At 42.5% G+C, this 11686-nt stretch overlaps 3 protein-coding genes across 5 annotated transcripts in view; 1 reads left to right on the forward strand and 2 right to left on the reverse strand.

Annotated features, from left to right (window-relative positions):
* The window catches only part of LOC309690025 (uncharacterized protein), a 228990-nt gene that overhangs the window by 59209 nt on the left and 158095 nt on the right, over positions 1–11686 (reverse strand). The gene's annotated exons all lie outside the window — the stretch shown is intronic.
* The window catches only part of LOC309690018 (uncharacterized protein), a 43603-nt gene that overhangs the window by 29208 nt on the left and 2709 nt on the right, over positions 1–11686 (reverse strand). The window lies entirely within an intron of this gene.
* LOC309690021 (uncharacterized protein) overlaps positions 95–11686 on the forward strand; it is an 18879-nt gene continuing 7287 nt past the window's right edge. For all 3 annotated transcript variants that reach the window (XM_082506845.1, XM_082506846.1, XM_082506847.1), the window contains exons 1-9: positions 95–800; positions 2522–2568; positions 2741–3270; positions 3958–4001; positions 5574–5611; positions 6249–6310; positions 6616–6671; positions 11034–11068; positions 11422–11483. In XM_082506845.1, the coding sequence (XP_082362971.1) occupies positions 2812–3270; positions 3958–4001; positions 5574–5611; positions 6249–6310; positions 6616–6671; positions 11034–11068; positions 11422–11483 (756 nt within the window). In that variant the 5' untranslated portion in view covers positions 95–800; positions 2522–2568; positions 2741–2811. The remainder of the gene's footprint in view (positions 801–2521; positions 2569–2740; positions 3271–3957; positions 4002–5573; positions 5612–6248; positions 6311–6615; positions 6672–11033; positions 11069–11421; positions 11484–11686) is intronic.

Genomic DNA, 11686 nt, shown 5'->3' on the forward strand with positions numbered 1-11686 from the left:
CGCAGGACTCAAGAATCCACAATGCAAACTGGAAACTCTGAGGTCAAGTAACATTAAAAAGATAACTGAAAGCTAATTTTCATAATTTAAAAAACTTCTACCTTGGTTAGGATTGTCTTTTCTAATGTCAATTGTCAAATGACGGTTTACTAAACTTCATCACTAATTTCTGGATTTATTTCCATTATTTTTATTTTGTAATTAATCTATCCATCCATTTTCTTCATTACCTGTTTAACTTAAGTGATTAAAATAAAAGATGGAGGGATTATCTTGTGAGGTACAAGTACCAAGCACTCCCACTTATTGTTTTTTTTTTTTTTTCAATTTAATGCTTAATTCTTTATTGAGGAAGTGGTATATGTTTGGCCAAACAAATCTGCCAAGCTTAGTGTCGGGACTTAAAAAATATTTTTATATAACTGAGTCACCTTGTTTTTTTATTTTATTTTTATTTTTTATTTAAGAAGTATTCAGAAAGGACTCTGAAGTTTTTCTCTGCTTAGTATTTATTTTGATGGAATCAACCTGTTTGATCGAATGAGAAGAAAAGTGAATTAAAGTATTTTCTTTTGCTTGTGTTCGAGGAGTGAACAAGAGTCTTGTGTTGTTTTGTTTGCCTCCAGTCTTTCAGGTTGTCTTATCACAAAGGACAGCTGTGCTTCTCTGGCCTCAGCTCTGAGATCTAACCCTTCCCATCTGAGAGACCTTGACCTGAGTTATAATCATCCAGGAGACTCAGGAGTGGCTCTGCTGTCAGCTAGACTAGAGGACCAACAATCGAAACTGAAAAACCTTAGGTATGGGAGGTCTGGTACAGCCACAGACAGTGTGTGATAGTCAATCCCTTTCCTTTACTCAGCCTGTCCATCATGCTGAACAAACGTGTTACATGAACAATCACACAAGTAGCAAACGTTTTTCTTTTCATGACAGTAAAAGTACTAATTGGATATGAATGTATGTGTGTAGCATGTCTTCAAGCAACTCCAAGAACAAAAATTGGCTTACTCAGTTTGGGGTGATCCATATATGCTAAAAGAAGACTCCAGGCTGAAGAATACCTCTTTTGTATTTTCACTTCCTGCAACTTTTATTAGTGTTATTGATTAGGATATAATTATTTCAAAAGGTCATTTAATTTGTCATTATTTGTTAGATTTATTTTTATAACGTTGCCTAATGGTTTGCCAGAACCTCTTCAAGGCAGATCAAAAGTCTTTTTCCTCTGCGTCACCAAAATCGTCTTGCTACTTTGCTTCAGCTACTGCCGAATCTGCATTCCATTTGGCCTCCTTGTACCTGTTACCTGCCTCTGAAGTCCCACAGCAGAATATGGTCCATTCCCTGCCAGCTGTTCCCATCACACCCTCACTATACATTTAGGAGGGCGAGGTCTGTCCAGCATCCTCCCTTGCCACCTAATCCAACTCACTACCAAGTGGTGATCAATTGACAGCTTGGCACCTCTCTTCACCAGAATCTGATAATACGATTATTATTGTTGTTGACGGTCAGCGTTTGTTATGGATAAAGTGTAATTTGCACAGAAGTCCAATAACAGAACACCACTCGAGGTCGGATTGGATCAGGCAGGCCTTTCCCAACAGTGACTGTTGGGAAAGGCCTGTATCGGGCATCCCTGCCGACTGAGGGCTACTCCAGACTGGAGCAGAGTTCAACCCCTTCCCAGGAGATTAATTCCAGAGCCCAAGCCATGCACTGCAGTGAGCCTGACTATATCTAACTAGTATCTCTCAACCTCATGCAGCAGCTCAAGTTCCATTCAAGTCAGCCTTAGTAGCTGGGTACAAAACCACAGGGCCCCGCCACTGACTGTCACCCTACACACATTTCACCTGACCCCTCAAGTATATAGTCCAGAGTAGAAGTAATAAATGCACAAACTAGTTTTTTAGCTTCACTCTGAGTGAAGATGGTTCTAATGTTAGAGATACTGATCAAATGTAAGACTAGCACAGTCTTACATTTGCATGATCGTGGCTCAAGAGTTGGGAGTTCGCCTTGTAATCTGAAGGTTGCCGGTTCGAGCCCTGGCTCCGACGGTCTCAGTCGTTGTGTCCTTGGGCAAGACACTTCACCCATTGCCTACTGGTGGTGGTCAGAGTGCCCGGTGGTGCCAGTGTCCGGCAGCCTCACCTCTGTCAGTGCGCCCCAGGGTGGCTGTAGGCTACAATGTAGCTTGCCATCACCAGTGTGTGAATGTGTATGCGTGAATGGGTGGATGACTGGATATGTAAAGCGCTTTGGGGTCCTTAGGGACTAGTAAAGCGCTATATAAATACAGGCCATTTACCATTTTAGCACAGTCCTAGCATGGAACCCTGAACTCCATAATTACCTTAGTGTAATTTCCCTCTGATTGTGAAAAAGAATCCCCATTTACATGAACACAATAGAGTCTATTAGACAACCATTATTGCATTGTATGTATTACAAATACATGTAATGTTGATGTGTGAAATACACTGAGGTGGTCTGACCCCCCTCCTACCTTTAGGTTGAGGCCTGCTGGAGTCCGATGGTTGAGACCAGGTCTGAGGAAGTGTAAGCGTGTTTTTGATGTGATTCATGAATACAAAGCAGCACACATTCAACCATCTTTAAACTGTCACATCACTCATTCACATCTGTGATGTCAGTAGTCATTATCAAAGAGTCAATCAATGAACAGATGATGGATGAGTAACTGCAGCTGTATTGTGTTTGTTCTCCTTAGATATCTGTGAACCCACACCCAGCGCAAACACAATACATACAAAGATCAAGCTGTCTGACAACAACAGGAAAATGACATTGGTGAAGGAGGATCAGTCATATCCTGACCATCATGACAGATTTGAGCTTCCTCAGCTGCTCTGTAGAAATGGTCTGACTGGTCGATGTTACTGGGAGGTGGAGTGGAGAGGGAAGGTTGATTTATCAGTGAGTTACCGAGGAATAAAAAAGAAAGGAAGCAGTAATGGATGCAGGTTTGGAAGCAATGATCAGTCCTGGAGTCTGAGGTGCTCTGATGACGCCTGTTACCATGTCTGGCACAATGATGAAACAGCATTCATCTCCTCCACCTCCTCCTCGGTCTCTCACAGAGTAGGGGTGTATGTGGACTGTCCTGGTGGCACTCTGTCCTTCTACAGAGTCTCCTCCGACACTCTGATCCACCTCCACACCTTCAGCACCACATTCACTGAGCTTCTGTACCCTGGATTTGGGTTCTGGTCACCTGGTTCTTCAGTGTCTCTGTGTGCAGTTGAGTATGAGTAGCCTCATCCATTAGAAAGGCCGTAGAGCAGATAATTCTGTCTGCACATGGGTCTCTTTCACTCAGAAACACGTTTTCTAATTCACAAATACATAGACTATCCACATCATTAAAGTCCCTTTATTTTATCTTCCTCTTTATTTAGAAATTAAAAATGCATTAATTAAAAATCTCTGTTAAAATATAGCTACTCTCAATGCAGTCACAGAAAGGAATTTGAAGGGCAAACTGTTTTGGTGTGCAGTCTAATAGGTTAGAGGAAAGGAGCAAGACCACAAGTTTATGCACGGAGAGAGAGGATATGCAGATGATTGGAGTGGCAGGGAAGGATGCTAGGGATAGTGTGAGATGGAGGCAGATGATCCACTGTGTCAACCATAAAGGGAGCAGCCAAGATTAGAAGAAAAGAAAAAAACAGCTTTGGTGTGCAGTCATCCTGCTAGCACCTTTGGCAGCCATACCCTGGGAGGGTTGATGGGCAGTATTAGTAGTATCCTATGGGCACCGTATTGTTAATATTTGATCTAATGCTTAATATTTTTGCTACAGACAAAGAGTATTTACATTATGTACTAAATCATTCTGTCTGCCTCTGTGTCTATGAGAACAAAGTTGAGTAATTCTTCTTCCCATCTTATATCCTGATACTAATGTTGTGCCTTTATCCTTTTCAGGATGCAAGAGGTAAACTGACTTGGGATAGAAAACTTTCAGACAGGTAATCAAATAAATAAAAATTCAACTGGGTTATGCTTGTTAAACTGAAGCATAGCTTATCCATACACTTTCATTCAGACTTCATTGAACAGAGGAGCAGTTTGCTCAACACCTGTTGATCTAACTCATACTTTGTGGGTATATTGCTGGAGACCTGATAGAGGGCAGTAAAGACAGTGAAGTTATTTTGATGACCAGTTGGCACACTCTACATCAACAGTCCATTCAGGTTTTACTTTGAGTGGGCATTGTGGATTCTTGTTTGTGTGTTGTTTCTATATTTTCTGTGTATTGTACCTTGTTCTACATCGGTGGGCAAAGTGGTGATGCTCCATTGGCTGATGGAGGGAGAGGAACTGGCTGAAGGAGGGAGAGGACCCCAGGCCTTCCTGGAAGTTTTTCAGGCCACTGTAGAGGTTTGCTTCCAAACTGGAAGCTGGTTCCACAGAAGAGGGGCCTGAAAACTGAAGGCTCTCCCTCCCATTCTACTTTTAAATACTCAAGGAACAACAAGTAGGCCTGCAGAGCGGGAGCGAAGTGCTCTAATAGGGTGATATGGTACTACAAGGTCATTAAGATATGATGGGGCCTGATTATTTAAGACCTTGTATGTGAGGAGCAGGATTTTGAATTCAATTCTGGATTTAACAGGAAGCCAATGAAGGGAAGCCAAAACAGGAGAAATATGCTCTCTCTTTCTAGTCCCTGTCAGCACTCTTGCTGCAGCATTTTGGATTAGCTGAAGGCTTTTCATATAGTAAAGACTGCAGTCAGCTTGTGCCTGAGGCATCCCTTAATTCTGGGGACAGATTTAATAACCTGTTGGGGCAGTGTGTGGGGATGCGTTCACGACCTTTGGTGGTGTGTAGTGTTTGTGCTGTGCTCAGTGGTGACATGTGGTCGCCCGACACTGACTCTAGGGAGGAGGAGACAGCAGGGCATTCTTGTGAGGCCCGCTGCCACCGGTGATTCACTCCATGGAAGAGTTTCCACTAGAGCACTCTCATGATGACACCCAAACAAATCCTATGACCAAGTGATAAAACCAGTTGTCATGCTACATCAATAGTCCATTCAGATTTTACCTCCTGGACCAGTTAGGCACTGCTTGCCACAAAAGTGCAATAGAAAAGGGCAACAAATCATTTGGAGTTACGCTCCACAGAAAACTCCATGTATAGGCGAATCCATAAATACTGAACCACGAATAGGCGGTGGTTGACTGCACTGGTTATTTGAGATCCTCATTGGAAGATTTAATAAAGTTAATTCAAACGAAATTGTAAACATACACGGCAGACCCAGTGGCATTTTGATGCTTTTTATTAAAGCTTTGACGGTTGCTGTCCACAATACACACAGAGCTGCAGCTCTTCCGCTGCCTGCTCAACACTATCACAACAACAACGCCAACCACAGGACCCAGTACAATATTTAATTCGGCGGGGCGTGATTGCAGATGCCGTGCAGGTGCGTCCGCCTCCTCTGCACGGCACCGCAGGCCACACCCCACCACAAAAATGTAGTCAGTTTTCACTTGAGCCTTTACCTGTTAGTGTGCTTGTGTCTGCAGTGTCCCAGAGAGGTCGAGTACAACTTCCAGAGACACACGTGAGTGCTGAAACTAGTACTGAGTTCTGTCATCAATAAATCTAGTTAAAAAGTGTGTTTTTGTATTTAGTTTAAAGCTCTGGAAAACACATTCTCCTCACATGTTTAAGATCGAAAACCATGAGAATACAGTCACGTTAAGAACAGTCAAGGTTAGTCCGATAATCTGAATGTGTGTATTTCATGTGTTCTTTTTTACGATGATCGTGGCTCAAGAGTTGGGAGTTTGCCTTGTGATTGGAAGGTTGCCGGTTCGAGCCCCAACTTGGACAGTCTCGGTCGTTGTGTCTTTGGGCAAGACACTTCACCCATTGCCTACTGGTGGTGGTCAGAGGGCCCGGTGGCGCCAATGTCCGGCAGCCTCGCCTCTGTCAGTGCGCCCCAGGGTGGCTGTGGCTACAATGTAGCTTGCCATCACCAGTGTGTGAATGTGTATGGGTGGATGACTGAATGTGTAAAGCGCTTTGTGGTCCTTAGGGACTAGTAAGGCGCTATACAAATACAGGCCATTTACCATGATTTACTTGATGGTTCAGCTTTGATCTTAATGAGTGAAATGTATTTTCAAGTAGAAGGAAATGATGCATAAAAAGCTGCAAAACCTTTGTGATGCCAGCTTTTTGTCTTCTAACCTCAGTGGACTCGGGATTCGAGCTGGATCATACCACAGCAGAAACAGATCAAGAGGACGTGATGGAGGTGTGAGAACAATGACCAGGTCCTGACGTTCCTGATCATAGATTTGTAAAATACCTGCTGCAGCTTGGTGACAAAGAGGCCATCAGCAATGAAAATTCACTCACAGTAGAAGTTGGTTTTATTCCATCACTGCGCAGATGTTTGTGTTACCAAGCTGCTTTTAGCTCTGCACCTGTTCCAACTTGAATGTGTAATTCCAGTCCTGTATCCTTGTGAACAGCATGAGTTAAGTTTGTTTCTTCACTCAACACTCAGTCAGGTTATTGGTCCTAAAAGTCCTGATCATGTTCCTTTCTGAATTCTAGTCTCCAACAAGCTTCCAACATGCAGTTCAAACTGAGTCTGCACGAATCTTCTACAGGTAATGACAAGAAATCCACACCTCCACCTTTTTACAGCCCATCAGGTAATGTTTTCTTTAAATTAGACTAACTTCAGCACCCTGATGTGCCATTATGTTCCTGTTAGACGATCATGCAAACAAAAAGTTGAGTGGACAGTTCCTGCCATAACACGATTGCATTGTATAAACGTGGTCATTTTTCTCCCCACAGAATGAACACAAACAACACCTGAGTGTGTCAGGACCTTAATCTCAGCACTGACTCTTCAGTGTTGCTGTGACGTAATGCATGTTGCTAGAGTTATTTGAATTTTCAGCTACACAGTTGCTCACAGTTTTTCTGATGTTTGGCAGCTTGTTACAAGCTCAAAGAAGTCCTGCCATTAATTAATTCTTAATTAATTATTAATTCTTAAATATGATCAAATCATCTCTAATAATTGGCTATGTACCACAGGCCTTCAAGCTGGCTGTAGTTAAACCTTTACTCAAAAAGCCATCTGTAGACCCAGCAGTCTTAGCTAATTATAGCCCAATCTCCAACCTTCCTTTCATATCAAAAATCCTTGAAAGAGTAGTTGTCAAACAGCTAACAGATCATCTGCAGAGGAATGGCTTATTTTAAGAGTTTCAGTCAGGTTTCAGAGCTCATCACAGCACAGAAACAGCTTTAGTGAAGGTTACAAATGATCTTCTTGTGGCCTCTGACAGTGGACTCATCTCTGTGCTTGTCCTGCTAGACCTCAGTGCAGCATTCGATGCTGTTGACCATAATATCCTATTAGAGCGATTAGAACATGCTCCAGGTATTACAGGTACTGTGCTGCAGTGGTTTGTATCATATCTATCTAATAGACTCCAATTTGTACATGTACATGGAGAGTCCTCTTCACACACTGAGGTTAATTATAGAGTTCCACAGGTTTCGGTGCTAGGACCAAATTCTGTTTACACTATACATGCTTCCCTTAGGCAGCATCATTAGAAGACATAGCATAAATTTTCACTGCTATGCAGGCTGTAGTTAAACCTTCATGGACAGCTCTATCTGTCCATGAAGCCAGATAACACACACCAATTAGTTAAACTGCAGGAATGTCTTAAAGACATAAAGACCTGGATGGCCGCTAACTTTCTGCTTCTTAATTCAGATAAAACTGAGGTTATTGTACTCGGCCCTGAAATTCTTAGAAATATGGTATCTAACCAGATTCTTACTCTGGATGGCATTACCTTGGCCTCCAGCAACACTGTGAGGAACCTTGGAGTCATTTTTGACCAGGATATATAAATATGTAAGACAAATTGTTTATGTTTCTGTTCTGTGTGCTGTGTACTGTTTGTTTGTATATGTGTCTTTCTGGCTGCTGTTACAACCAAATTTCCCCTTGTGGGACACTTAAAGGATTATTCTATTCTATTCTATTCTATTCTTCCATTCGATATGTCCTTCAACGCACATATTAAACAAACATGTAAGACTGCGTTCTTCCATTTGCACAACATCTCTAAAGTTAGAAATATCCTGTCTCAGGGTGACGCTGAAAAACTAGTTCATGCATTTATTACTTCCAGGCTGGACTACTGTAATCTTATTATCAGGAAGTCCTAACAACTCCCTGAAAAGCCTTCAGCTAATCCAAAATGCTGCAGCAAGAGTACTGACAAGGAGAAAGAGAGAGCATATTTCTCCTGTTTTGGCTTCCCTTCATTGGCTTCCTGTTAAATCCAGAATTGAATTGAAAATCCTGCTCCTCACATACAAGGTCTTAAATAATCAGGCCCCATCTTATCTTAATGACCTTGTAGTACCATATCACCCCATTAGAGCACTTTGCTCTCACACTGCAGGCTTATTTGTTGTTCCTAGAGTATTTAAAAATAGAATGGGAAGGAGAGCCTTCAGTTTTCAGGCCCCTCTTCTGTGGAACCAGCTTCCAGTTTGGATTTGGGAGACAGACACTATCTCTACTTATAAGATTAGGCTTAAAACTTTCCTTTTTGCTAAAGCATATAGTTAGGGCTGGACCAGGTGACCCTGAATCCTCCCTTAGTTATGCTGCAATAGACGTAGGCTGCTGGGGGATTCCCATGATGCATTGAGTTTTTTATTTCCAGTCACCTTTCTCACTCACTATGTGTTAATAGACCTCTCTGCAGTGAATCATACCTGTTATTAATCTCTGTCTCTCTTCCACAGCATGTCTTTATCCTGTCTTCTTTCTCTCAACCCAACCGGTCGCAGCAGATGGCCGCCCCTCCCTGAGCCTGGTTCTGCTGGAGGTTTCTTCCTGTTAAAAGGGAGTTTTTCCTTGCCGCTGTTGTCAAAGTGCTTGCTCATAGGGGGTCATATGATTGTTGGGTTTTTCTCTGTATCTATGAAGCGCCTTGAGGCGACTTTTGGTGTGATTTGGCGTTATATAAATAAAATTTAATATATAAATAAATTGAATTGACAGCAGTGGTTTCCACACATTTGGAGGTCGGTTGTTTATACATTTTGAAATGAGCCTTTATAATTAAAGCCACCACCATCCATGTGCTGACTGACATCTGCATAATATGCAAATACTATTTAAAAAAACAAGTCATAAAAATCATTATTTCATCTCTCCAGTTCCCTCTCTAGTTATTATATCTATCAAACCTAAAAGACGGCACCTTGGAAGAAACGAGAAACGAGCTTTAGTGGTCACATACATATTCATAAAGAGTACAACATGCAGTGAAATGTGTTGTGTCCGAGCTGCAGACAGGCTGCAGATGTAGCCGTGCCATTCCAGGCCATGGTGTTTGGCGTGGGGGGCCTAGTCAGGACCCTTACTGGATACTGGGAGGGAATCAAACTTGCAACTTCCGCTCCAAAGGTGTGTGGTCTTACCACTACACTATCCAGCTGCCCTTGTAGTAAAGTGTGCAGTCAGTTTGATCAGTATTTTGGAAATGTTTTGTGATTCCGTACACCAAATACCAATATTCCTGGTTAAAGACCAGGAAGAGAGGCTGTATCCCAATTCAGGGTCTGCAGCCTTAAAGTACGTAGCCTCAACGATCCTCAAGGGCCACGTACTCAAAGACCGCTAAGGCCAGAAGTGCGAGGCTTGTGAAATGGGACGCTCTAGCCTCCGTTGCGCTGCCCAGTGCCCAGGTTGCCTAGCAACCATGATACTAACAGCTGGAAACGTGTCATACAGCTTTGTTTGACAGAAATGAAGGAGAAATCTTTTGTTCATTTGTTTGTTTCTTTCTACATGAGCTTTGATCATTCTCTGTAGGATTAAGCTCAGCTATTGAACGGCGTATATTTTAAAGTAAAGGCTTTAAAACCAAGTTAGTACAAACGTCACTAATGTCACATAACTTTGCCGACATGTGGCCAACAGTAATGTTTTAATGTTCTTCATCATTAAACATTTGCACATAAATAAGTGACATAATATTCAGTACTTACTTAAAGTTTACTCTTCGGGCGCCCCTCATCCGCCGTTTTTTTTTTCCGGCAAAATTATCCACACCCACCGCCGCGCTATGCATTCTGGGATATGTTGGGCCACGAAGTCTACACTGCCACAGCCTTAAAATTCAGGGAAATGAAGGACGCATTTCAGGGCCGCATTTCGAGCAGCCTTTGAATTGGGACAGCCTTCGGCGCGCCGCTGTGACGTAATCGGCCTTGAAATGCGTACTTTAAGGCTGCAGACCCTGAATTGGGATACAGCCAGAGACAAGTCCCTGGATGGGAGGAGTTAGAAAGTTCATCCAACAAAAATATCTGTTGCAAATTAGACATGTGGATTGTCCACTGTCGAATAAAGGAGCAACTGAAAGAAGAAGATTCATTTTATGTGAGTCATGCACAGTTTAAAATGTGAAGGGGGTAAAACTGACCCCTTTGCAGTTTAGTTCCAGTTTGGTTACTGTGGCGCTGCAATCCAGGGCAGAGATAAGAGACAATAGTTATTTGGGATTCTCATGGGTAGCATTAATAAAGTTAGTTCAAACTTAATCGTTCTCTTAACCTGGCTGTAGCTCAGGTGGCAGAGCAGGTCAGCCACTAATTAGAAGGTCGGTGGTTCGATCCCAGGCTGCCCCCTGGGTGCATGCCAAATATCCTTGGGCAAGATATTAACCCCATGATTACCTGCTGGTGGTGGTCAGAGGGCCCGGTGGCGCCAGTGTCAGCCAGCCTCACCTCTGTCAGTGCGCCCCAGGGCAGCTGTGGCTACAGTGTAGCTTGCCATTGCCAGTGTGTGAATGGGTGAATGACTGAATGTAGTGTAAAGTGCTTTGGGGTCCTTAGGGACTAAGTAAAGCGCTATACAAATGCAGGCCATTTACCATTTAACTCTTTAACTGTGGGTGTTGTGCTTGTGTCTGCAGTTTGCAGGAGAAAACAATGAGATCCACAGACACCTGTGAGTACTGAAACTCAGTTATCAAGAACGTATTAAATGATTATAAATGTTTGTGTCCTAAACTCACCACAGAAATATTTATAAGAGATTTAGTTTAAAGCTCTGGAAAAGACATTCTACTCACATGTTTAAGATCTAAAACCATGAGAAGACAGTCACGTTCAGAACAGTCGAGGTTAATCTGATAATTTGATAATCTACATGTGTGTATTTCATGTTTTACGATGATTTACTTGGAAGGTCACGGTTCAGCTTTGATCTTAATGAATGAAATGTATTTTCAAGTAGAAGGAAATGATGCATAAAAAGCTGCAAAACCTTTGTGATGTCAGCTTTTTGTCTTCTAACCTTAGTGGACTCTGGTTTCGAACTGGATCATACCACAGCAGAAACAGATCAGGAGGACGTGATGGAGGTGAGAGAACAATGACCAGGTCCTGACGTTCCTGATATACAGGTTGGGCCATTTATATGGATACGCCGTAATAAAATGGGAATGGTTGGTGATATTAAAGTCCTGTTTGTGGAACATTAGTATATGTGAGGGGGCAAACTCCTCAAGATGGGTGGTGACCATGGTGGCCATTTAGAAGTCGGCCATCTTGGATACAACTTTTG

This window comes from Aulonocara stuartgranti (genome assembly GCF_965226115.1).
Source record: "Aulonocara stuartgranti genome assembly, chromosome: 15".
Taxonomy (NCBI): Eukaryota; Metazoa; Chordata; class Actinopteri; order Cichliformes; family Cichlidae; genus Aulonocara; species Aulonocara stuartgranti.